At 50.9% G+C, this 26237-nt stretch overlaps 1 protein-coding gene across 4 annotated transcripts in view; it reads right to left on the bottom strand.

Moving 5' to 3' along the window:
• Positions 1-25819, bottom strand: part of GABBR1 (gamma-aminobutyric acid type B receptor subunit 1) — a 31306-nt gene extending 5487 nt beyond the window's left edge. Inside the window, exons 1-16 of one of the 4 annotated variants that reach the window (XM_004598373.3) lie at positions 25494-25819; positions 24911-25001; positions 24133-24336; positions 23229-23414; positions 21926-21946; positions 20536-20696; positions 17226-17360; positions 16717-16887; positions 15859-15960; positions 15513-15578; positions 14857-15048; positions 6666-6908; positions 5968-6031; positions 2656-2733; positions 1160-1310; positions 587-719 (exon numbers count right to left, since the gene is read on the bottom strand). In XM_004598373.3, the coding sequence (XP_004598430.1) occupies positions 587-719; positions 1160-1310; positions 2656-2733; positions 5968-6031; positions 6666-6908; positions 14857-15048; positions 15513-15578; positions 15859-15960; positions 16717-16887; positions 17226-17360; positions 20536-20696; positions 21926-21946; positions 23229-23414; positions 24133-24336; positions 24911-25001 (1998 nt within the window). In that variant the 5' untranslated portion in view covers positions 25494-25819. The other 3 variants (XM_058666673.1, XM_058666668.1, XM_058666678.1) reach the window with 3 other exon arrangements.
• Between the last annotated feature and the right edge of the window lie 418 nt (positions 25820-26237).

Raw genomic sequence — 26237 nt, 5'->3', positions numbered from 1 at the left:
AAATGCATGATCAGGACAGGAATGGGGCCAGAACAAACAGACAGTGAAGACAGGCAGAATCAGGGGAGAAGGTAGGTGTTCCCTTCTAGCAAAACAGAAGCACTCACACAGCACTGCTGAGGCCAGCCTGTCCCCAAAGCCACTGAGCCATCCGTGCACCAATGAATCCCTGGAACCTCTTCCCTGTGTGACAGTGGTCCCTTCCCCCAAGCCTCTCTGTCTGTTTAGATCTTTCCTTTCATTCTTCCAAACCCCAACTGAGGTTCAAACAGGAAGTTCATGGTCATAGTCCTCGGCTCCCACACCACAGACAATCCACCTTTGTTCAAGGGCTCTTTGTGTAGACCCCTTTTCTTCATCTTTAGCACTCTCTCTGCTTCTCTGCAAGGCATGCCATGGCAACCTTGGAACTGACAATGAAGTACAGAATACAAGAGACCCAGAAAGCAGGCACAGAGCCAGAGATCAGAGGAGTGACACTACGCGGAATGAACATGGATGGACGAGAGCTGGAGAAAGGAAAGGCAAGGAACCCAAGTCCCAGAAGGTGCCCCTGAGAGACATGGGAGGATCCCAACTACCTCACCTGACAGACGAAAGGGAACTGGCTTCTCCCGATATGGTAACCATCCAGCCCAAGTGGGAAGACAGCAGCTAACGCTAGCGAGCAGCCCACAGCAGTCAGATTGTTCAGGTTAGGCTGAGAATTCTGGATATAACTAGGCAGAGGCGGAGAAGGTGGGAGAGGGAGAGAGAACAGAATTACCCTGTCTTCTGTAGACAGGCTCAGCTCTCCAAATACCATGCAATGGCATGACCCCAGCTCCAAGGTCTGGGGATTAAAGGAAGACAGAAAATAGTGCTTGGGGTTGGAGTTGGAGCTGCACAGGGCTCTGCCAAGCCGGGTCCCTACCAGAACGCACCTGATTCATGTATAGCCCAAGACCATGTCATATGACCCCCAAAGGTTGTTTTTTCAAGTCAGCTGCTTTGGAAAAGGGGAGGTCCTGTCTGGATCCCCACTTTCTTTCTCAGTAAATCACAGTGACAACCTGTGCACCACAGCCTTGGGAATTGTACACATTTCATTCCTGCCCCTCGACCCTCTAAGGTGCATGATCATCATCTTGCAGGGGATAGTGGCAGAAGAGAAACTTACCGGACATGGGAATTGTAGATGTTAAAGGAGAGACAGACAACAGCTAGGACAATGCCCAGGCTGGAGAGAACCGAGACGGAGATAAAGAGTTTCTGTGACAGGAAACGGAATGTCTTGATGACCATGGTCTGGTCCGCTGGGGGGGACCCTCCTGCATGGCACAGGGAGAGGATGGGAGGGGAAAGAGAAAGGAAGGAAGACAAAGGAACGCAGATGGGATAGGAGCAGGGGCAGAGGACAAGGTTGCCGACAGACACACAGTCTGGCTGAGGACACGAGGCCTGGCTGCACTCAGCAGGACAGGCAGAATAGTCCTCAGCTGCGGCTGCCAGGACCCACCAGAAACGAGATGAGAAAATGGAGTGAAATGCTGAGCTCCAGCGCCTCTACACAGCTATAGAGTTCTGGTTTCTAACAGTTCTTTCCATTCTTCCTGTCTTTCTTGCAGCAAAGGAAAATGAGAGGGGGAAAAATGGACAGAGCTGAGGCCTCTCATAACCCAAATTAAAAGCTGCAAAAGACAATTATAGGATCCTAAAGCAAAAGGGGCCTTTCAAAGCAATTAGTGTGGCCTCCTAACCCTGGGCAAAGAAACAAAAAAATCAGAGACTTTAACCCTGGCAGGGTGACATTTCCAAAGTTGCTTTCCAGTTATTATTAAAGGGAAGCTCAAATTTGCCACACTGCACCCAAAAAAAAGAGAAAAAAAACAATAATAACAACAAAACTAATTGCAATTTGTCTGGGTTTTTTTAAAAAAAAAAGGGGGGGCAGGGATAATGTAGGCCACACAACATTTATAGCAGTACAGAACGCTGTCCTAAATTTGAATTATTAAAAAAAAAAAACTGCAAAGCTCCAGCAGTGCTGGAAAGAGCTAGATTTCAGTGGGGCAGGGCAGATGGAGCCATCTCCGCCAGCTACGCCTCCCCCACACCAACCTGCAGGTGCTGAGCCTTTCTGCCGCAATTGGTCCCGCCTTTTACCCAGCTCCAGCATCTTTCCCATTTCCGCTCTACTAGTCCACCCAGAACGCAAAGGATAATTGCTTACTTTCTCTAAAAAACACACTTTGGTAGACCATAATGTGAGGGTTTCTGCCCTGACAGTTTAAGCCACTGCCTTCCTGACAGAGAGGCAGCTCAAGGCTTGAAGCAGCTGGTTCAGGTTCATCAAGGCAGCAGGACATCTGGGAAACTCAAAAGCAGTTTCTATTTCCCGCACCCTGCCTGCCCTCTGCCTCTAATCCTCAGTTACCCCAGCAATCTACCATTAAAAATAGCACAGTCCACCCTCTATTCTGTCTTCAAGTACACCAGTCTCCCCTTACCCACGTCTTGGAGGTTGTGTTTGCTGTCTCTTGATGCCTGCTCCTGGCCTCTCTCCCAGCTACATTTCAAATTCACTATCCTCAACCCCCAACCCTCATTCAAACAAAAGGCCCTTTCCTGGATCGTCCAGAGGGTTGACGGAACATATAAACAGGATGAGCTTACCAATCCACTTATCCGTCTTGGACCAGGAAAGATCATCCTTGGTGCTGTCATAGTAGCCAATCTTCTTATAGCTGCCACCTGGCAGGTGACAATAGAAACAGTGACCGGAGCAGGTGAAGGGTCCCTCGTAGAACTTTCAACTTCCCACTTGCTTAACACTGCTTTCCACCATTGTACCTGATATTATCTTCAACTGAGTCTAAAAGGTGCTTGTAAGGACCTAGGGGTTGCTTGAATTAGCAACCTGATTTAAAAGTAATATAAGGTGGTTCCCAAGGCAACGCAAATAAGTGAAAACATCTCATATGTTTCAAGCTCTTCCAAGGGAAGGCTCCACAGTATGTCTGCCACCCCTTTCACTGCCTCACACCTCTCCAGAAAGATGCTTCTCACTTTAATACTGGCTTCTAAAGCTTTCAACATATTTCTGCTTATTCTCTCTTGATGGGCAGACTTGCAGAATCTATCTTCCCAGTAGCTTTCATTTTAATTTTAGAAATGTTTCTTCCGTTGGCTTGGGTTCTAATTCCTTCTATGAGACATTTCTGTCTCTAAAAGAACTACTGACTGAAATCTAGGCACTCCTACAGTTTTTGTTGTAGAACTGTCCTGGTTAACAAAGCTCTCATTTTAAAGGCCAAGTCATATCCTTTTACCATGGCTGAAGTCAATAGAGAATATGGGAGTGGGGACAAGGTAGAGCAAAAACCATAAACTTTCAACAGAAGGCTAAGAAACGGTTCTCTTGACCAGACCTTGTAAAGCTGAGTGGGAGGTGCAGTAAACACATTAACTCAGAAGTTTCGCAGGACCAGCATTTGTGGCCATTAGGAAGCGAACTGGTGGATGGGAGCTCTTTCTTTCTGTGTCTTTCTACCTATCATATAAATAATTCTTTAAATCAAGTTCGGCAGGGACCAGCATGATGGCTCAATGGCAAAATTCCCACCTTGCAAGCACCAGGATCCCATATAGACACCAGTTCAAGTCCCAGCAGCTCCACTTCCCATCCAGCTCCCTGCTTGTGGCCTGGAAAAGCAGTGGAGAATGGCCCAGTGCCTTGGGACCCTGCACCCATGTGGGAGACCCAGAAGAAGCTCCTGTCTGCTGGCTTTGGATCGGCTCAGCTCTGGCCACTGCAGCCACTTGGGAAGTGAACCAACGGACAGAAGATCTTTCTCTTTCTCCTCTTTGTAAAGCTGATCTGCCTTCCCAATAAAAATAATAACTGAGACTTTAAAAAAAGTTCTACAAATACATAAATGCGATGAATTATCAGGAAATACAATCTAGAAAAGGAAAACAATAGAAATCTTAAGAATGACAGTTTACAAATCAGGGAAATTCAACAAATTCCCTTTAAAAAAATTAAAAAAACTAACTCGGGCCCAGCACAGTGGCCTACCAGCTAAAGCCCTCACCTTGAACATGCCCAGGATCCCATATGGGCGCCGGTTCTAATTCCGCCAGCTCTACTTCCCATCAAGCTCCTTGCTTGTGGCCTGGGAAAGCAGTCGAGGACAGTTCAAAGCATTGGGACCCTGCACCCGCATAGGAGGTTCCTGGCTCCTGGCCTTTGGATCGACACAGCACCGGCCATTGCGGTCACTTGGGGAGTGAATCATCAGATGGAAGATCTTTCTCTCTGTCTCTCCTCCTCTCTGTATATCTGACTTTGCAATCAAAATGAATCAATAAATCTTAAAAAAAAAAAAAACTAACAGATATGGGATCACCACAGACGAAGTTTCTTTGGGGATCCCTCCAACTGAACTGCTGACCTCAGAACCCCAACCATGAAGAGAACTGTAGGTTCCATGGTCTGACCATGGAGTGCGTGTGTCATGGAGCAATGGACAGCACATCCAGGTGCACATGGAGAACATGGCAGTCCATCGGAACTTGCAGAAGACACCTGGTACCACAACAGAAGACAGATGACAGAACAAATCGATCATCTATCCGTCATGTGTTGGCAGTGGAAATCTGGACAAATGGAGACCCTAAGGTGGACTATGTCAGCCAGTGGATTCTGGAGACATTTCATGGTCCTTGGAGTGGTGAGAATGGCAGCAATCCATAACTATTGAACTATCAAAACCACTTCAGTAGGACCCTTGGAGCATGCCCCCCATCGGTGACTCTGGAATGGGTGGGAAGCTGGGTGGGGCTTCTCCATTTATCTCCCTCCTTACTCCAGATACAGAAAAAAAAAGTGGAAACAATGGTCGCACCCATTTTCCTGTAGGCCTTGACCCTTTGTGCCCTAATCAATTATGTAAGGATTATCAAAATTTAAAAAAAAAATGTTTATTGAAAAAATAAATATATTAAAAAAAAAACTAACAGCTTTTGGGTCAGCATTGTGGCATAGCCACTTACACTGCTGCTTGCAACTCTGGCATGCTACGTCAAAGTGCCAGTTTTGTGCCTGGGAAGGCAATGGATGATGGCTGAAGTGCTAGGACCCTGCAACCCAGCAGGGAAACCCAGATGAAGTTCCTGCTTTCTGGGTTCACCCTGGCCTATGCCTGGCTGTTGCAGACATCTGGAGAGTTGACCAATGAATGGAAGATCTATCTTACTTGCTCACTTGATCTCTGTCTCTAATCTCTTGTCTCTTTTTCTATCTCCCTCTAATATCCTTCCTTTTAAACAAATATTTAAAAAAAAAAAAAAAAAAAGTAGCAGGTTTCAGGCCTGGAGCTGTAGTCTAGTGACTAAAAAGTCTTTGCCTTGCATGTGCCAAGATTCCATATGGGCACCAGTTCATGTCCCGGCCGTTTTACTTCCCTCTAGCTCCCTGTTTATGGCCTAGAAAAGCACTGGAGGATGGCCAAAGCCTTGGGACGCTGCGTCTGTGTGGGAAACCCAGAAAAAACTCCTGGTTCCTGGCTTCGGATTGGCTCAGCTCCGGCCATTGCAGCCACTTGTCTCCTTCTCTCTGTAAATCTGACTTTCCAATTAAAATAAATAACTAAATCTTTATGTTTCCTAGAGTGACCTTTCCTTACATCTTAAGTATGTACTGACAGATCGTTAATTCCTCAGCCAAGTCATCAAAAGAAAATCTCCAGCACCAAAATGGAAGCCACTGGGAAGAGCTGCTTTTCAGATGACAACCACTGCACTCACAGATACCCACCTGTCCCTAAGTTAACTTATCATTATTATTATTTCAGAGCTTCACAAGCACAATAGGAAAAAGAGCAGGAGGTAGGAGGGGCCTGACAATCTCGTACTGTCTCAGGTATTCTCCCAGGCCCACCTCGATGGTCACCCACCTGGTCACACTCCTGGCCCTGCACTCACCCTGTAGCTGCTCGATGAGTGTCCATGCCATTCGAGAACCACTGGCATCAAACACCACATGGCCCTGAGAAACAGAAACATGTGGAGCAAGGCAAAGGGAATAAAAGCAGAGCAAAAACGGAACATCAGGGACTCTTTGAATCCTTCTGTTTTTGATGTAATTGAGCTTCTGAATGAATACTATTTATGGCATCTACCTGCATATAGGACATACCCCAGATGCCCATACCCTAGATTTTAGAAACATTATTCTTTTGAGAGCAGCTTTACCCATAAGACTTGAATGGAAAAATCCCCAGACAGAGCACCAGGAAGCTTGCCTTCTTGGCTGTGTGGCCTGAGCAAGTCACCAAACTCCCCCAAACACTCATTTTCTTACTTTAAAAGGAAGGAGGAGATGTTCTTTCAGATTATTTTCTCTTTTAAATCCTATAATTCTCATCTGATTTATAAATGCTTGAATTGATTTGAAAAGAAACAAAGAGAGACATTAAAAGAAGAATATATGACTTTCTTTTCCTTATATTCCTTTGTGGGTTTTTCTGGTCTGGGGCTCCATACAGCCCTAGTCTGAGGCTGACTCTGGCAGAGAAGTTACTGGGAAGATAAAGTAGACAAATTTCTAGGAAGAGGAACTTGAGAAGGGGTCCCTTGCTTGCAGAAGGTTGAATGAGTGTGAAGAAGCTGGCATAACTCACAGAGACACCCTCGAAGGAGGAGGAGTTCATTGCCCGATAGATTTGATCAGTAATGGTCTGGTTGTTGTAGTTGAAGTCCTCCAAGCGCACACCTGAACGGCCACCCCCTCCAGATGTCTTGTTCAGGGCCAGGGCCAAGGCCCAGATGGCATCGTAGGCCAGAGGTGCCTCCTGGAAGCCTCCAGTCTCCTCAGGGTGTCTTTTGAGTCGTTTGGTTAGTTTCTCTACAAATTCCTGGGATGTCTGGAAAGGGAAGAACATGAGAAATGGATCAGCATGTGTGCATGTTGTGGGGGCTTGGCGTGGGGGAGGCACCAATTCTGACTCAAGCACTTTGACTTCAATGGAAGGGTTTATGTTCATATTGTCAGATTAATTATATTGCATATTCAACCCCTGCAATCATGCCCTTGTGTCTCTTAGATGGAAAGCTACCAGACTAGAAGAGGACTTTGCTGGGTTCAAACGTCTTAGCATGCGTAGACACTAGCTCAGAACTACAGAAAATCTGAAACATCCTAGATAGTGGCTGACATTGTGGTGCAGTAGATTAAATCACTGTGTGCAACACTGGTTTCACATATTAGAGCATTGGCTCTAGTCCCATCTGATCTAGCTCTAACACATGGAGGAAGGCAAAGGGGATAAAAGCAGAAAAAAGGGAACATCTAGCTCCCCACCAACACACCTAGAAAAGCAGCAGAAAATGGCCCAAACAATCCTGTGCCACCCTCATAGGATTCCAGAATGGAGTTCTTGGCTCTTGGCTTTGGAGAGTGAATCAGTAGATGGAAATTCTCTTTCCCTCTGTCTCTTTTCCTCTGTCTCACTCTTCCTATCCCTCCTTATAAATAAACATTTTTTTTAAGACTAGGGAAAATGGAAACACTGTGAATAACGAACGGTGACAGACAGTGGAGACAGGGCACAGAGAGATGGAGACACTCCAACAAAGAGCTGACATGCTGATGCTCCCTCATCTTTCAGACTTTCTCAGCAGAGTTGGCCCAGGATCGGACAACTCCTCCAGTTCCAAAAATGCTAGAGAAGTAACACCATAGCCTTTCTCACTCTGCTTGTAAGCCAGCAAGATTTCTCTTCAGCATACCAACTTCTTGCCATCCTTGTGCTTTTCAATACACTTCCTCTGAAAGGGTTTTCAGAAGACTGGGACGACAAAAATACCCTTCACACGTTCAAGTCCATATTCACTCTTACCCAAGCCTCTCCCAACACTTAATCTTCTTTTGCCAAAAAAGCAAAAAACTAGTTTATTTAACTCTTGATGAGTTGGATCAGCAGATCTGACTCTGTGTACCTGACAATAAGCTTCTCTGGCTAAATGATCATCAAGTAAATTGCTTAACCTCTTGAAACTGTCTTCCATATAATAGGGGGGGACTCCATCTTCCCTTCCCTAGCTCCCTTAAATCACACAAGGAAAAGACTCAGCAACTACTTAGGAGAAAACCACAGGTAACACATGGATGAACCATACAAATCATCTTTTGAATTTGAAATGCATTAGCACATACACTGTAATGAAGGAATAAATAAAATTTTAAAAGTTGCTCCTCACGCCCTGCCATTGTATTCTACTCAACTTTCTAGAAAAAGATGGGAGAAGGATATACAAAACCCATGCAACCAGCACGTTTAGACACACAGGCCTGGGTCCCCTACGCTTGAGGATAGGGCCAAGCTCTACTCCTCTCTTAATCATTAGCTCTTAGCACTGAGCCCAGCCATTAATGAAAAAACAACAAATATTCATGCATTAGAGAAGCCAGAATATCATACCATATCATACTATAATGGCAGACATGTGTCATTAAACCTTAGTCCAAACCCACCAGTCATACAATGCCAAAAGCAAAGGCTTACGTAACGGATGGACTTTGGGTGGGTAATGATGATGCATCAATGTCAGCTCATGAATTATAATAACTGTACCACTCAGAAGGGAAATGTTGATAGTAGGTACAGTTATGTATGTATGGAGTTACAAAAGAACTATCTTCTTTTCAGTTTTGCTGTGAACCAAAAATTTTCCTAAAACATTTAATTAAAAAAAAAAAAAGGGTTCAGGGATCAACATTGTGGCACAGTAGGTTAAGCCACACTGCCTGCAATGCCAGCATTCCATATGAGTACTCATTCCAGTCCTGGCTACGGCACTTCCAATATAGCTCCGAGTTAATGTACCTGGGAAAGCAGTGGAAGGTGGCCCGAGTGCTTGAGCCTCAGCCATCCATGGAGGAAACCTGCATAGAGTTCCACTTTCAGCCATTTGGGTAGTGAACCAGAAAATGAAAGACCTCTCTTCCTCTTCCTCTTTCAAATAAATAAACCTTAAAAATGCTAGATACTAATTATGCTGCATTATTACTTTGTGAGTTTTTCTGCCTCTTCATTTCATCTTCCTTACTTTTACTCAGATTTAGAATTCCAGACCAGTATCTCAAGTCCTGTATTCGATTGACTCTGAAGCATTTACAACCATTAAGATCAATCTTCACAAATTTAAAATATCCAAGACTAAACTGCACTTTTCCTTATTCCCTACCAATTTCCAGTACCTGCGACTGAAACGTGGAAATCACATCAGACTCTGAAATCACTAGTCCCGTTAATTCTTTTGTTGAAATGTTTCATTAATACCTTCCTACCTACACAGACTGATGGGTAGGAGGATGACAACAGCAACAACTAACATGTACAATTTCCTTACTGAGTGCCAGGTATTTCTCTAAGACACATTTATGAATTTATTTCATTTTTTAAGATTTATTTATTTTACTTGAAAATCAGAATTACAGAGAGAGGGAGAGATAGAGAAAGAGATCTTCTCTGGTTCACTGCCCAAATAGACACCACCACCGAACTGGGCTGGTCTGAAGCCAGTAGCCAAGAGTTTCTTCCTGGTCAGATGGGTGCAGGGACCCAAGGATTGGGCTTTACAGGACATTAGCAAAGCGCTGGATCAGAAGTAGAACAGCCAGGACCAGAACCAGAGCCCATAAGGGATGCTGACGCCGCAGGCAGGATTAGCCTGTTATTCCACCTCACTGGCCCCTATTTAATTCTTATGTCTAACCCCCATTTTAAAGATAAAGACATTAAAACACAGAAAAGTGATAGAACTTGCTCTGATTTATACCATTAGTAACTGGCAGAGCTGGCACTTAAAATCAGGCAATGTGGCACCAAAGCCCTCACTCTTAGCAAGGATTGCACACTGCCTCTGTGCACTGGACCGCCTCTCAACAGCAGGGACACGGAAACTTCCCGAGTACTGTAATCCTCCAGCTTCCAGGCCTAGCCAATCTCCAGTTAAAGTCAACTGTACCAGAAAACCACCCAGATGGGAAGGGATTAGTCCTCTCAGCATGTCATCACTCTACTCAGATCCTCAAACTCCCTGCATACTCCAGGTCATTCCCAGCTACTGGGGGCACCAATACTCTTCCCATGACTAAAGACAAGAAAAAATAGGCTGTCTCCCTAGAGTCAACAAATATATGATTATACATGTTCAAAAAGTATTTACAGTATGTAAGGAAAAATGAAAAACAAAGGAAACAAGAAAAAATGAAAAGCAAAAATTTCATAATTTTTGCCTATTTAGAAACTACTAAATCAACCTAGTACAAGCTGATGATCCTATTAGTTTAACAACCCTCTCTAGCTATCTCTAGGTAGCCTACAGGATACTTGACAATATTCTAGAATGTGTGCCTTGAGTTAATTCCTTAGTTTGTTTTGCATCCAGGTCTAAAGGGCTCTCTATTTCAATCAGGATAGCCAAAATCATATTTCCAAGTATATCACCTCCCATTTTCCTCTCTAGCCCATAGTGAAATATCTCTCAAAACCATTCCAGTTTATTCTCCATTTCCACATATGGCCCCTTAAGATTCTCCACACCACTGCTGCTCAGTCTCAGCACTACTCACACTTGGGGAGGACAGCTCTTTCTAAGGATTGGTTTGTGCACTGTAGGATATTCAGAAACTTTCTTGTCCTCTTCGCAATATGTATCAGGAGCAGCAATCCCTCCCCGAAACAACTACCCATGGAAGTGACACCAAAGCCAGCTACAGACATTGTAGCCTCCAACTGAAAACCACTGACAGGCCCAGCACGGTAGTCTCATGGCTAAAGTCCTCGCCTTGCATGCGCCAGGATCCCATATGGTCACCAGTTCTAATCCTAGCAGCCCCATTTCCCATTCAGCTCCCTGCTTGTGGCCTGGGAAAGCATCAAGGACAGTCCAAAACCTTGGGACCCTACACCCATGTGGGAGACACAGAAGAAGCTCCTGGCTCCTGGCTTTGGATCTAGCCATTGCAGCCACTTGGGAAGCTACCTTTCTGTCTCTCCTCCTCTCTGTATATCTGACTTTCTAATTAAAACAAACAGGCCAGGCAGCGGCGTGGCCTAGCAGCTAAAGTCCTTGCCTTGAATGCCCCGGGATCCCATATGGGCGCTGGTTCTAAACCCAACAGCTCTACTTCCCATCCAGCTTCCTGCTTGTGGCATGGGAAAGCAGTTGAGGACGGCCCAAAGCTTTGGGACCCTGCACCCAAAGCATGGGAGACCTGGAAGAGGTTCCTGGTTCCCAGCTTTGGATCGGCGCAGCACTGGTCTTTGCAGCTCACTTGGGGAGTGAATCATCGGACAGAAGATCTTCTTCTCTGTCTCTCCTCCTCTCTGTACATCTGACTTTCCAATAAAAATAAATAAATCTTCAAAAAACAAACAAACAAACAAACAGAAAAACTTAAAAAGAAAAGAAAACCACTATCCTGGAGCTGGGTCATGGTACATCAGGTTACGCTAACGTTTGCCACATCGGCATCCCATATCGTTCAAGTCCAAGCTATTCCCCTTCCAATTCAGCTCCCTGCTAATGTATCTGGAAAGGCAGTGGACTCTGGTGGAGTTCCAGGTTCCTGGCATTGGCCTGGACCAGCCTGGACCATAACATCAATTTAGGCAGTAAACCAAGAGACAAAAAGTATCTCATTTCTTTCTCTCTCTTTCTGTCCCTGACCCTCTCTTTGTTTTTCTTGTCTCTTTCCATGTCCCTGCCCACTGAATTCATTTGTACATCTTAAAATTAAAAAAAAAAAAAGGAAAGGAAAGGCAGCAAGGCAAACACTGCCTTAATGATTCTCAAAGCAAGATCCTAGGAATAGTAGCATCATTATTCAGAAGAACTCTCTAAAAATGTAGTTCTCAGGCCCTACCCTTAATCTACTGAATTGGAATTTCCATGGAAAGAACTCTATAATCTCTGTACTAACAAATTTTCCAGATGGCTCTAATGGAAGCTAAAGTTTGAGAACCACTGATCTAAACTTTAAGGCCATCCCTTCCTTACAGAGTGATAGCAACTCTGCTGCTTTTCCAGGTCTCCATGATATTGGACCTCTTGCTCCTGATCCTCTTCTTGTAGTTCTGTTTGATTCATCGCTAATCTCTTCCCCAGTTGAGTTGTTAAGACTGCTTTTTACTGGAAAATCTTGACTTCTTCACTTGGCAATTTAGGCTGGTATTACTACCAAGTCCTATGGCCTAAAAGGTAAGAATCATCTTTCTCTATAATCCAAGAGCCAGAAAGAGATCCTCCAAACCTAAATAACCCTGTATGTCCCTGTCTCTCAAACCCTGCTTTCTGCCTAGCTCTATAGCCCCTGGCTATGAGACAGAAGCCATGATAGACACGTCCTGGAATCAGAGCATTAATAATGCTTCCTGGCTTTGGTAACCAACTCTACTGCATCCCCAGGTTCTTGAGGATAAGTTACTCCTCAAGCACTCTACATAAAGAAGCCTTGTAGAATTGTTCCCCGGTAATTTTCAACGTAAGCTGCTTTAAACACGATTCCATTTAGAATGTCTAAGGAAATTGGCAAGCACTTGACACGGTGGTTAAAACGCTGCTTGGGGTGTCCAGTCCACGTCCTGGCTCTGTTTCCAATTCCAGAGTCTTGCTACTGCGCATCCCTGTGGGCAGTAGATAATGGTACAAGTGCTTGAGTCTCTGCTGCTCACCTGGGAGACCTTGATTCAGTTGTGGGGCCTTGGCTTTGCCCAGATACTATAGGCATTCCCCAAACAAACCAGCAGGTGAAAGGTTCTTTCTCTCTCTCTCTCTCTCTCTCTCTCTCTCTCTCTCTCTCTCTCTGTGTGTGTGTGTGTGTCTGTGTGTTTTCTCACTTTCGTTTCTATCTCTTTCCAGCACCACTTTTCCAATAAAATACAAATGACTGCATAAAATTTTCTTAAAACGGGGCAGTCAGCGTAGCACAGAGCCTTAAGCTGGGCTTGAGACACCAACATTTCACATAGGAGATGCTGTTTAAGTCCTGGTTACTCTACTCCTGCTCCAGCTCCATAATAACAACTGGGAGGTAACGGGGACAGCCCAAGTACTTGGGGTCCTGCCTCTCCTAAGGCAGAACTGGAAGGAGTTCCTGCTCCTTGGCTTCGGCCAGGCCCATTCCCAGCTGTTGTGGTCATCAGGGAGTAAAGCAGAGAATAGAAGATCTCTGGTTCTCAGTCACTTTGCTTCTCAAATAAGCAAATACATCTTTAAGAGAAAATAAAAAAGAATGTCTAAGAACACTGTGATCAGAAGCCACATAACTAACCATCATAATCCACTGTCAGAATCAACCCCTAGGGCCTGGAACAGTGCCTTAGTAGCCAAATTCTACTCTTGCATACACCAGGATCCCATACGGATGCTGGTTCATGTTCTAGCTGCTCCACTTCCCATTGAGCTCCCTGCTTGTGGCCTGGGAAAGCAGTCGAGGACAGCACAAAGTCTTAGGACCCTGCACCTGAAGAAGCTCCTGGATCCTAGTTTTGGATCAGCTCAGCTCTGGCAATTGCAGCGACTTGGGGAGTAAACCAGCTGACGGAAGATCTTTCTATCGGTGTCTCCTTCTCTCTGTAAGTCTGCCTTTCCAATAAAAGTAAATAAATCTTAAAAAAAAAAAAAAAAAGAACCACCCCCAGGCCTTATTTCTCTCTCACTCAGAAATTGCCATTGGATAAGCAAAATCAGCAAATCGAAACACTAGTGTTTCAGTTAAGCTTTCTGACTTTTCCCTGGAAACCAATGGGGCAGAACATCTCAAAACTAGATTTCAGTTTGATTCAATTCTAGCTAGACCACTCAGGAGCTGCATGATCTGGGACAAGTCACTAAGCTTTTCTGAGTGCCCATTTCCTGATCTATGCAATGTAAACAACAAATACAGTACTCAGTACTGCTGTTAGGATCACTGAAATTGGCTGTCTAAGCTCCTGGCTTATCACATAAAGATTATCTTTACAAGAAGCTTTTTTAAAGTAAATTATTTGGGGGCTTTGCTACCATTGACTCACCCCTAGAATACTCCCCAGAGCAGGTGTTCACAGGCCTTGGGGCTACACCTGGTAAGATAAGCAGTGGCATAGGTCACCCAAGAGTCCCTACTCAGGGATGCAGGGCTGAACAAGAAAGGTGCCTTTCCTGACAGGAGCCCCCATCCCCACCCACCCTCACGCATGTCCTGCAGCTGCATGGTTGCTGCCCCAGCCCTTCTAGATCAGGGAATGCATTCTCTAGCTCCAAGTATGTCTCTCGCCAGCTAAATGAGGCTAAATGATCTCAAAAGTCCCTTTCATAACTAAAACTCTAAAAAAAGAATCATCGAAAACATCATCAGGATCCAAGCTTACTGCGTATCAATCCTGAGTGAATACATTAAGCAACTGCAGCACGAACGTAAGTCACCAAAAAAAACCAAAATGTGTTTCTGCCCAGGAACAGCATGCCTGCAAAGGTGTGCTTGCATGTACCAGTGTCTATAGTGTCATTAACGCCTCTCCCGCATCTGACTTCTCACCAACCGTTCCTGTTTCCATGGTAACAGCCCTTCCAATTGTCAGGGGCCTACTGAACACACACAGAGAAACACTCTAGTCTTTCTCCTCCTCTCTCTCTCCTCTCTCCTACCCAAGGAAGCCACAGCAGAAACAAAATCCACAGGAAATACAATGCAAACAGGTTCAGGGTGGGCACAGGCCTCTTTCCCTCCCGGACCTCCAAACTGCATTCCCTCCGTGAGGCAGGTTCCTTCAGTTCCCTCTCCTCTCTCAAGTGCCAATCTCTAAGTCCTCGCGGTGAACTCACCATGTTGGAAATGCTGCGGGTGTTGGCAGGGTTCAGCATGACAATCTCAGTGGTGATGTGGCCCTCCACGGCCTCGGTCATCTCGTCCACTGTGCAATTAATGGACGGGTCATAGATCTTGAACCAGTTGTCAGCATACCACCCAATGAGGAACCAGACATACTTCTTCCCAAACAGACGCTCCTTGTATACCTGAAGAGTATACAAGCAGAGGAGGGGGCAATGTGGTTTGGTTTGGTTTGGTTCAGTTTGGTTTGGTTTTTCACTCTTATCTCAAATGACACTAGTCAGCTTTTTTGGGAAACAGATAAATCTGTAAGTCTTAGGAGTAACAGGAAAGACACAAGTCCTTCTACTTCGTTCTTTCCCAGCCTCTCTGCTCTTCAGTTAGTTTCTTGTAGCCAGCCAAGGAAGATGGGATTTGTGGGCTCCACAAGAAATAATAAAAGAGAGGAAAAGGAGATCTGGAGAAAGTTCTGTGTGTGTGTGTGTGTGTGTGTGTGTGTAGAGATGAAACTCAGAGCCAAAAGACATTCATCATCACTTCAGATTGTTTGTTAGCGACTTGAGCAGACCTGCAGCGAGGAGATCCTCAGAAGAAAAATCAAAGCAGAAAGCCCACCCAGACACCCTCCCTCTTCAGCTTCCATCTCCACCTCACAAAAAACTTTCCGGGCTTCTGTCTCGTAGAAGAGTCCCACGATGATTCTGGCATCCTGGCGCTGCAGAAAAGAGAGAGAGAGCTCCTGAGGGACTCCAGGGAACGCCGCAGGGACTAAGCCAGGCGCTTACACAGCTCTGATTCCCATCCCAAAGTGCTTAGTGCAGAGTAACGCTCAATGGTGGGGGATAAACATCAACCAGAAGACAGCGCTCGCCTTCCCCAGGGAGATGCCACTGCTTCCCAGCCGCGCAATCTGCCCCAGCCCATGCTCCCCAACCAGCTGGCAGTCCCTTGCCCGGCCCTTTTCAAAGCTGAGCCCACCACTCTGACAATCCCACCTTGAGGTTTTTGACAGGCACAGCGGGATCTGAGAAGAAGCTCTGGCGGAAAGTAATCTCAATTCCGGCCTCCTTCACTCGCTCCTCCAGGTCGTCCAGAGTCTTGGGTGGGAAGGAGAAGCCGTAGGAAAAACATGGGATGCACTTCAGGGTCCCAACCAGAGATGTTCACTAGAGACTGCACGCTCGGGACAAAGGCCCAGTCTTCTACCCTCAGAGTGAGGACGTGAGGACAGTGGAAAAAAGCAGCCAGTCTTAGGTCTGGCTTCCAGGTTAAAAGGTGTGTCATAAGCCCTGCCTGAGCGTCTATACCTAGGCAAACCACCCCAGTCACCCCACTCCTACCATGAGCCCATCTCCTATACTGACAGGCAAACACCAAGCAACCAGGAAAAGACAAGGCAGGGTCTGGTTATACACAGGGATAATGTCAACCCCGAGAGGCAGTGGGCAGCCGGACAAGAGAATGAGAGAATAGGCCTGAATCACTGTGAAAAGCAGGGAGAGGATGCTCAAAGGCCACTGAACCTAAGAGTAGGTCAAATAAAAAGGAGGGAGTGGGCCACCTGCATCAGCTGTATGAGTAGAGCTGTGGTCTCCCTCGCCACCTCCACATCCCCCTTTCCTCCTTCAAGCTCTCCTTTGTCTGCTGGCTTCTCTCATTGTCAACTGCCAGATTCATCCTTTTGCAGCCTGCCTCTTTTCTCTCTCTCATCTTCTCATGTATCTTCTTCTGTTCACTCCCTTTGTCTCACTTCTTCAGACAAAAAAAGCCCAGGCTTTTTCCCCAATAATGAATCCTGGGCCATGTCTCTCTCCAGAGGGGTTTCAGCAGGTGGCCCCCACTGCCCTCCTCACCGAGGTGAAGACCTCTGTGGTCTGCTGGATGGTGGCAATCTTCTTCCAGCCCCACTTCTCAAAGAGCTTCACCCGGGTAGGGTTGTGGAGCGTGGCTGATGGATGTGTCCGGAAGAACGTGGGGAAACGCTGCCGGTTGGACAGGGCTGGCGAGCTGGAGCCGTAGGAGAGCTGAGAGAAGCAGGGAGGGTACAACGGGCACGCTTGCCTCCACCCCACTGAGAGTACTTCAACCCTCTTCCTGCCCCCTGGGCTTCTCTCCCCAACCTAAGCTCCAACTATCCCCTCAGAAAAACGACTGTCAAGGCCCACAGGGCCCCTCATGCATGATGAAGAGTGAGCTGTTGTTGCTAGGAGGCCCGCCGGCTCAGGTCGCCCAAGGACTCGATTCTTGGCAGTGAGTCCTCCACGGCCCTCTTCAATACAGACCTGAACTCCCCTGCTCCCTTCATTCAGCCCACACAGGGAGGAACACCTCCACCCCCACTGAGCCAGCCGGCCCTGCTTACCACAATCAGGTTCCACATCCGGGCGGCCTCGGCCACAAGCGTGGAGACAGAGCTACAGCCGGGCATGAGGATGATCTTGATGGGGTCATTATAGAGCAGCTCGTACAGGTACTTGGTGGCTTGGCCTGGGTCACACTGAATGCGAAGGGAGGGGAGGAGAGGGCAGGCTCTTCCGGGGCCTGTTCCCTTTTCACAACTCCCACCCTGCCATCTTTCTCTAGCTACTACTGTCATCTTCCCCCTCCTGCCATCTCTTCCTGTCGTGTTGCTGTTTCTCTTCTTTCACTAAAATCTCCCTTCTCTGTCTTCCATCTGGCCTTATCTGTATCCTCTTGAGCCCAGCCCCTCCCATCTGTGCCAGTGCATTTCTGGCCTTCCCTCCCTGCAGCTCATCCTCCCTCATCCCCACACGCGTTTCCCCTCTGTCACCCTTGCCCTCTGAGCTGCAGTCAGTTGAAGCGAATAAAGAATTTGCAGGAAGGAGAAACACTCCCCAAGCCCACCAGAAGGCTTCCTCAAAGCCCTCCCTTCACTGCAAACTGCTGCTTCCCACCTTCCAAGGTTTCCCCACACCCCCCCCCCATCTCTTTTCAGGGCCACTGATAAGTAAACAAGGGAGAACAGGAACTAGACCAGCAGGGGTCCTGCGCAGGAGCCCATCCCCTCCTGCTGGGCTCTGACATTTGATGGGTCTTTTAGAAAGGGGGGGAAAAAAAAAGACTTTCAGGATGAACCTGGGCAACCAGCTAGGATGAGGAGAACAAACGGGATGCCCAAGAAACCACAGGGGCCCAGGGGTTCCTGAAAAAGAGGCTAAGAGCTGGGGGAAAGTAAACAACCCAGCTGTGCTGAAAGGAAAGCTGGGAGAATGGGAGTTGAGAGAAGAGTCAGCCTTGGGTCCACCCCGGCCGTTTCCCTCCTGCAGGGCTGTGACATTTCCGAAGCTGCTGGAGCCCCCAAAGGAAGCAGAGAAGAAATGGCAGCTGGTGGGGTGCCAGGGCAGAGGGGACAGAGGCAGGAGGCTGGAGGGGACTGGTGAGGAGCTCACCAGCAGAAGAAAATAAAGAAGGCTCCCTAGAGCCTGTTCACTTCCTGCTGAGCCTGACATTTGGGACACCGTGGGACGCTGGAGAAGGGGAGCCAGGGAAAGCTGGCAGAACCGGAAGAACCAATTCTCACCCACCCCTCTGTACTGCCTACCTCCCCCTCACCCCTGCCAGGGCACTGCTCAGACACGGTGCTGTGAAGGTTCTCTCTTCCTAACCCCCATGTGGGAGACCCCCCCTCTTCCCCCCGTACACCTCTGCCATTCTCAAGGCCCACCTTCCTGCATTCACCCCAGGGCCTCTTACTCCAGATCCAGTCTTCAACCTTTCCCAAGGCCCCAGAGGAGTGTCCTTCTACTTCTCAAGTAAAGCTTACTGGGAACACAAGAACATGCACAACGCAACACATCCACAAACCAGGGCCCTGGGTGCTGCCCCACTCCTGTCTCCTTACCTCTCCACCTTCTCTTACAAGTCTTCTCTCCCTGCCAAGCCCTGCAGGTTCCCCATCCTCCCTCCCCAACAAACTGCTCTGCCATCCTCCTCTAACAAAGATCTGGATATGCAGGCAAGAAAGAGACACATGCCAGTCCCTCCTATGCCCTTGCTGCCTCTGCTACCTCCTCCTCTGGCTGCATTCTCCTAGGCCCCCCATTTGCTCCCCATCACCTCCAGGGAATCACCTGTCATCAGGCATCATGAGTTTCGGCTCACAGATATTCCTACAATTCGCCATCTCTCCCACCTTCCCATGCCCCACAGCCAACTATCTCTCTTGCACTCCCAAGCTTGGTCCCTCCAACAGACCAGGTCCTCGGTGTGTTCCCTCCTCTCCTACCCTAATCCCCAGTTCTCTCCCTGCTCCCTGCTGCTTTCCTTAGGCATCCTCGGATTGCCTCCCCCAAGGAAGGATTTGTGTCCCTAACACTGATACTAAGTCATCCCTGTCCAAGGAGCACAAATCTGTATTCTAATGAACTCCTCTAAGGATTCTAGGTACACTCAAGTTTGAGAAGCTCACAGAGGGATTGCAAGTTCTCTCCCCAGGCTCCCTGGAGCAGCCATGTGCTTGCTTCTCCCCAGGCACCTTACCTTCAGCTCCACTCTGCCTCTCCTCACTCATATACTCCTTCTCAGGTGCAAACTGGTACTTAACAGAAGGACTAAGTCCTATGCCCAGATGTGAGGTCACCAAATCCTCACCTCTGTACTTCACTGCCCCTCTAAATCTCTGGGACAACACGTCCACAAAGACAAATGGGGGAGAGGGGGTTCCAGATCTGTTTCCATCCCCATCACATCCTTCCCCACGTCTTCAATCATACTAAAAGGGAAGGGGAAGGGAAAGGAAGGAGCAAAAACCACCCCCCTTCGATCCCTGGGCCTCTCAGCCTCCCTAACCCTGCACCCACATCCTAAAGGCAGCACTGTGTAAGGGAAGTTAAAGTCGAAGGCTGAGTTCCACAGGACCAAGCCCAGATCCCACAGGATGCCCAGGACCTTACTGTCCTCCTCCCCCTCTTCACTCCTTTCCGCTTGTCTTCACACACCCTGACTCCTCTCCCACCCCCGTGCTATTGTGGGGGGCTCTTCTGCAAACCCCCCTAATCCAATTCACTCCCCAGGGGCTCTGACCCCTTACACACACACACACACACACACACACACCATCAGTTCACACAGCCCTGGAATCCTCAACAACCCAGTGATGGAGAGGAGTCAGCTGTGTGTTGTCACAAATAAACTAGAACTCTGAAGTCCCTCCACCTCTTCCTCATTCTGGCCCCATTCCTTCCAGCCCCAACCCACGCCCAGTATTTAACTTGTTACCATGGTGAAAGTAAACCCCTGATCCCCAGCTCCCCAGCTCCCCACCTCTGACATTGCTTCCGCCCACCCAACCCTTCCAGGCTGAGTTTCAGACCCCCAGAGAACCAAGATCAGCTCGTACCCTAAAGCCATCAACCACGTCCCCCAGCGCCAGCACCCCCACGGTGAGAGAGGGGACGCAGCCAGGCGGGAGGCTCCGCCTAGGCCGAGCGCTCACCCATCCCAAACCCCTAGACCCTCATCTTGAACCTGCAAGCCCCCTCAACGCTCCGCTCCTCTGGCTCCCGCAGCCCAAGCCAAGCTCGCAGGGGAGGGGTTTGCTTCGCAGTCCCAGGTGCACCAGGACAGAGGCGCGCTCCGCTGTCCCCCGACCTTCACCCGCTCCCCAGCCCCACGACCCAGGCCCACCCACCCATCCCCGTGTCCCGGGCTACCTTGCTGTCGTGGTGGATGAGCTTGAGCTCATAGTCCGGCAGGATGTCTCTGCGGCTATTCACGTCCTCCAACGCCATCTCCACCGCAGGCTGGCAGGCCTGGCCCCCAGGCCAGCCCCCGCTCATGGGGAACAGCGCCCCGATGTACACTGCGCGCCGTTCTGAGGAGGGGTGCGAGGGGACCCGCGGGTGAGGCCGCGGGAGATGGGGCGAGTGGGAGGCCCACACCGGAGCCACCCCCGCCGCCATCACCACCAGAAGAGGCAGTGGCCACCCCAGCCGCCGAGAAGGGTCCCCGGGACCCATGGCGAGGAGGGGGCGGGGGTGGCAGCCGGGGCGCGGCGGGCGGCGCTCAGGGGGGACACTTTTTCTGAGGAGGGCAGCGGAGGGGGTGTCGGGGAGGCGCCTCCATCGCGGGTTTGGTGCGGAAGACGGGGCTGGGGCCCCCGGGGAAGCAGGCAAGGTTGGTTTCCTCCAGCCCCCGCGGCTCTCGCTCCCGCCACCGCGGACTCTCCTCGCGGACTGACTGACCGACAGAGGGGAGGAGGAGGAAGAGGAGGAAGGCGGGGCGGGTAGGGGAGGGGGCCCTGACGTCACGGGCGGCGCGCGGCCGCGGGGGTCGGGCCGGCCGGGAAGAGGGTGCAGGGGGCGGGGGAGGGAAAGGGCGCAGCCGGGTGGGCCAGAGCGCCGCGCCCCGGAGCCGGAGAGGGGTCCCTCCGAGGAGCAGGGGCGCGCCAGAAGGGGAAAGGAAAGGGGACGGGGAACGAGGGCTGAGGTGGGCAGGGGAGAGGGGGCGTTGTGAGGGAACTGGGAGAAGGGGAAAGAGAGGGGAACGGCCGAGCAGAAAGAGTTGGGAGAGAAAGGGGCGCGTGGATGAAGCGGCGGGCGACGGGGCTGCAGGAAGGGAATGGGGGGCTGGGGCGCCAGAAGACTGCGCTGGAAGATGCAACTGAGCTCGGGGAGAGGGGACGGGGTCTGAGGCAGCAAGGCGAAGGGCGAGCGCTGAGGTGGGTGGGACGGGGCCGTCTCAGGAGGGAGGCAGGCCAAGGCCGGGCCAGGGGTCCTGAGAGGGTCCGAGGAGCCCGGGGCGCAGGGCCCGGGGGTCCCCAGCACGCGGCCGCCCCCTGCCGGGGCTCTGCGGCGCGGCTGCGAGGGGCGGCGCCGCGGGAAGTGCAGCCAAGCAGGGAGCTGGGAGGGAGCGCGGCCCCGCGGAGAACCGGGACCGGAGGCAGGAAACAGGTAGGGGGTGACCGCACACGGGGCTGGAGGGAGGGAGGGATGGAGAACGACCCCCCACCCCGGTAACCTAGGGGCCGAATCCCTGGGAGTGCAGGTGAGAAGTGAAGGGTCAGGGCGTTGCAGTGCACGCGCCGAGGGTTCGTGATCTCACCTGAGTGTGGCGTTCGGTTCACTGGCAGCAGGAGAGACGGGGATCAGAGAAGAGTTACCACGGACGCCCAGCTTCCCTGGCCTGATCCCCTGCCCCCTCCCACACCTGTCCGTGCCGAAGTCGGGGAGGGCAGAAGCCTGCGATTTAGAGGGAGGGAGGGTGCATGGGGATAAGAGCCAGGTGGGGCAAGGGGGAAGGGGGGCCGAAACGTGCTGTGCTCCTTTTATTTTTCCATTTGAGACAGGAATGCCAACAGTTAAGGCAGGGGCAGATCCTGGTTTTGTGGGAGCCTGAATATTCTAAGATTTGAGGGTTGCTCTTTAAGAAAAAAAAATCACAATTGGCTTCGCCTAATCGTTTTTTTAAAATGTTATTTTTTTCTATTTTGACAAACAGCAATGACCATGTGAAAATATTCTTAGGACCTTCCTTGGTTCTGAAGGCACAGGGAGAGGGTCCTAAGGAAAGGGGTCCTGAAGCTTCAGTCTAATGTGCTTTGCAATAAATCCACCCATGGGTGGGACTCCTGGCTTTCAGAATGGACTGGTATTCTAGAAGCAGAATAACTGAGTTACACCAGGAAAGGCAGATCCATGATCTTAAAAGAATCTACAAGGGTGGAAGATGCAGGAGGCACAGGAACAGGATGCCTGCATGCCAGCAAAGCTAGATAAGTGAGATGTGTTCAGAACTAGATGGCAAAAAAAAAAAAAAAAAAGTGGCAGACCAGCACCTATTCCCTTGGGGAGCGATGGAGGTTTACTGGGGGCACAAAAAAGGTAAGTCCTCTTCCCACCCCACCCCCATCCTTAGTGTTCTGGTCATTGTGCCCCCATTGCGAAGTCATTTTACCCTGTACATTTCCACTCCCAGATCTCCCTTTATCCATTTGTCTAAATGCAATGTATAATTTATTTCTGAATTTTTACAATTATTCAATGATGTCATGAAGGTGAGGGGTCAGTTCTAGAAGAAGGTAACAGAAATCTCTAGGTTTATCAAAAGAGAATGAATCTGGAGATGACAGGGGCTTTTAAAAAGCCTTAGGAAGGGGAGGAAGGGATAAGATTCATGAAGAAAAAGGAAATGTAAAGGCCCAAGAACCAGGAGCAGGCAGAAGAGAGAGAAAGGAAGGAAAACCCAGGTGGGTAAAAAGGGAACCCCTGGGTTTTCACCTGGAGCTCTCCAAGGTCCTCCCCCACATTTTTATGCACCCCCCTCCTCTCCCACCAGCCATCCCACCCCACTCCCTTCCTCGCACAAATATCCTTATGAGCTGCATGGGGGCAGCTGTTCCCCTCACCCTGGCAGTGGGGCTTGGGGGTGCTCCACTGGCCCTGACTACAGATGCTCCGGGAGCTGCCCACCAGATGGAAGTCGGGGTCACAGCGGAAATCCACCCGGGCTCCATCCAGAGCTGGGAGGTCCCCACCCGTCAGGAAAACCTTCCCATTTTCGAGGCTCAAGTAAGACTTGGAGCAGATTCGGACTGTGGAGAAGAAATAGGAAAATAAGGAGAAAGGCAAGTTGGAAAAGGCTCCTTTACCAGACACTGGGGGCTCAGGTTTGAATTTGGGTGCATAGCTCCCTACTCTACAGAAATGAGGTACAGAACATGTTCAGGCCTCTACCTTGAACCCCTCCTTCCCCTAAACCTGCTATAGGCACACAGTCCCAACACAGGAAAAGCAAGCACTTCCTTCCTGGAACCCAAGATGGAGCTATAAGCCCATAAAATGGGACCTCTTCCACCTCAGCCACTGGGGGCGGTTCTCTGGCTTTGAAATGTGTAGAGGTTCGTAACTTTGGAGGCACAACCCAATCTGCTTTTCTTATTATGATTAGCTTATGTTACTATTGAACTTGCTTTTGTTTCCTGGGTGTACAGTCATGGAGTTGGAAGCAGAGGGATCCAGCAACATGATGAAGTCATTTCATAATTCTTAGGCAAAACCTGCTACTCATGATCCTTCGAAAGAGTAACTCACAGGATGAACAGTGAACCTGATTGTATCCCCAGCATCCTCCTGAGGGAGGGGGAAATGAAATGTGCTAGCCTCTCTACCTCCACAGCACGCAGGAGTAGTTGCCATTATTCAGCCTATTTGTGAATGGGGTGATCTTGGGTATGAAGTGCGGACTTGCCAACTGGCAGTGCTGAGTTTGGGGCAGGAGGAGGGGCACGGGGGCTTCCCGAGGCTACTCACCACAGCGGCTGGGTGTGTCCATGTCTGTCCAGGAGCCGTTGGCCAGGCACTTGCGCACCTTGGGCCCCACCACCTCACGCTCCCCCCGGCACACATATTCAATCTCATAGTCCACGGGTAGGAAGTTGATAGCCTTCACCTGGTCCCGAGTCAGGCCCCGGTACCTGATGCCCCCTTCCCAGGGCGGGTGTATGATCTGGCAACCTGGGGTTGAGTCGGGGAGGCACAAAGAGAGGAATGGTGGGAAAGAGAAAGGCGGCTGGGTGGCTGAGGGTAGGGCGTGGTCAAGGGGTGATAGGCCCGGGCTGGAAGGCAGGGTCCCCAGGAGTGGGTAGCAAGGGGCGTGCTGGTTGGGGATAATGAAGTAATTTAGAGGCAGTGAAGGGTATGGCAGGTGGGTGGAGCTTAGCCGAAGAAAAGGAAAAGCTGAAGGATCCTTAAGTTAATAGGGGGACCCTGTAGGACTATCTTAGCAACAAAGTGAGGACTCAGCCTTAAAGAATTGGGGTAGGAATGTGGAGCCAGGAGAAGGCGGTGGGGTGACGAGCACAGCGAGGGTCCCAGGCAGGTGGAGCCGTGCAGTGATGTGGACAGAGACCGGATGCTGGAGAGTGCTGTGGGGTGACCGCAGGGAGGTCGGGAGGGTATGGCGGGCTCGGGCGGCAGCGGATGCTGGACAGGGCTGCTGTGGAGGGCTGAGAGGACAGTGACGAGTGCGGTGCGGGGGGGAGCCGGAATGGGATGGAGGAGGGCCCGAGGTAGGCGAAGAAGAGGGCACCTTCGGAGGTGGCGTTGGGGGTCTGCGCCCCGCCCGCGCCCGGGGGGCGGAGGAAGAGAGGCGCCAGCAGCAGTAGCAGCAACAGCAGCATCTGAGTGAGAGGCGGCCGTGAGGACCGCACCGAGCTCCGCCCGGACCCAGGAGCGGCCTGGCCTCCCCTACCGCACCCCACCCCACCCCACCCCACCTCCGCTCCGGTGGCCTCGCGGGGCTCCGACCCCGCTCCGCCCTGGGACCGGGAACGCGCCCCGCGGAGGAGGCGGGGGCGGAGCCCCGCGTGGGGTGGGGGGAGAGGAGGAGAGAACGCCTGTCCCCACCCTCCTCCTGCCTCCCTCGGCCCCCCACCCTCCCGGGACTCCACCTCTCACCACCTCCTCTCCCCGGCCCCCGCGGCTTGCCCGAGCCCGGCTTACCCACGCTGCCGGCTGCCGGCATCAGCCGCCTCATCGCTCCCCAAACGCATCCCCGGCGTTCCTCCTTTCCCCCGGCCTCCCGGCTCCCCGGCCCGGCCCTGCGCCCGCCGGCGCGCCCTACCCCCGCGCGCCCCTCTCCGAGCCCTGCTTCGCTGGGCCCTGGCTCTTACCTCGGCGCGCCGGCCCGGCTCCCCGGCTCTCCCCCGGCCTCAAGGCCCCAGGCCCGGCCGCTCCTCCCCACCCTCCCCTCCTCTCTCCTCCACCTTCTCCTTCCTCCCGGCCCTCCTCCCCTGGAATCCGGGCTCCTGCCCGGCCAGGGTCTCTCCCCTCCTCTCCGGCTTCCCCCAAACCCCACCCCCGTCTCTCCTTCCCCGGGCGGCGGCGGCGGCCGCGGGAACGGGGAGCCGGGAGGGAAGGAGGCGGCGCCGGGGACCGGGGAAAGCTCCCGGGCGGAGGGAAGAAGGAGGGTGCAGGGGAAGACAGGGCGGGGGGAAGAGAGGGGAGACCGGGGAGAGGGCGCCTCCCACAACCCGAGCCCCGGGAGCCGCCCCGGATCCCGGCCCCGCCCTGGACCGCCCACAGTGCGCGGGGCGGGCGGCGGAGAGGCGCACCGGGCCGAGAGGCTGGAGAGCCAGCCCCAGTGCACACGTACGTCCCGGCGGGGGCCGGGCACCTGCGAGGGGCCCCAAGCCAAAGGCGGAGAGGAGCTGGCGCTGAGCCCGAGAGGCTGGGATGGAGGTGGAGAAAGACGGTTGCACATAAAGGAGGGAGCACTGGAGCTGGGAGAGAATGGAGGCAGATCGCGAGGCCAGCAGGAGAGAAAGGAGACGCCAGGATCAGAAGGGGAGGGGGGACTGGAATGGGAGTGGGGGTGGTGCACCTGAGCCATTCAAGAGCGAGAGGTTGGGGGCTGG

The sequence above is a fragment of the Ochotona princeps genome, chromosome 1 (genome assembly GCF_030435755.1).
Source record: "Ochotona princeps isolate mOchPri1 chromosome 1, mOchPri1.hap1, whole genome shotgun sequence".
Classification (NCBI taxonomy): Eukaryota; Metazoa; Chordata; class Mammalia; order Lagomorpha; family Ochotonidae; genus Ochotona; species Ochotona princeps.
Note: the sequence above shows the minus strand (reverse complement) of the source record. Positions and strands in the feature narration are given on the sequence as shown.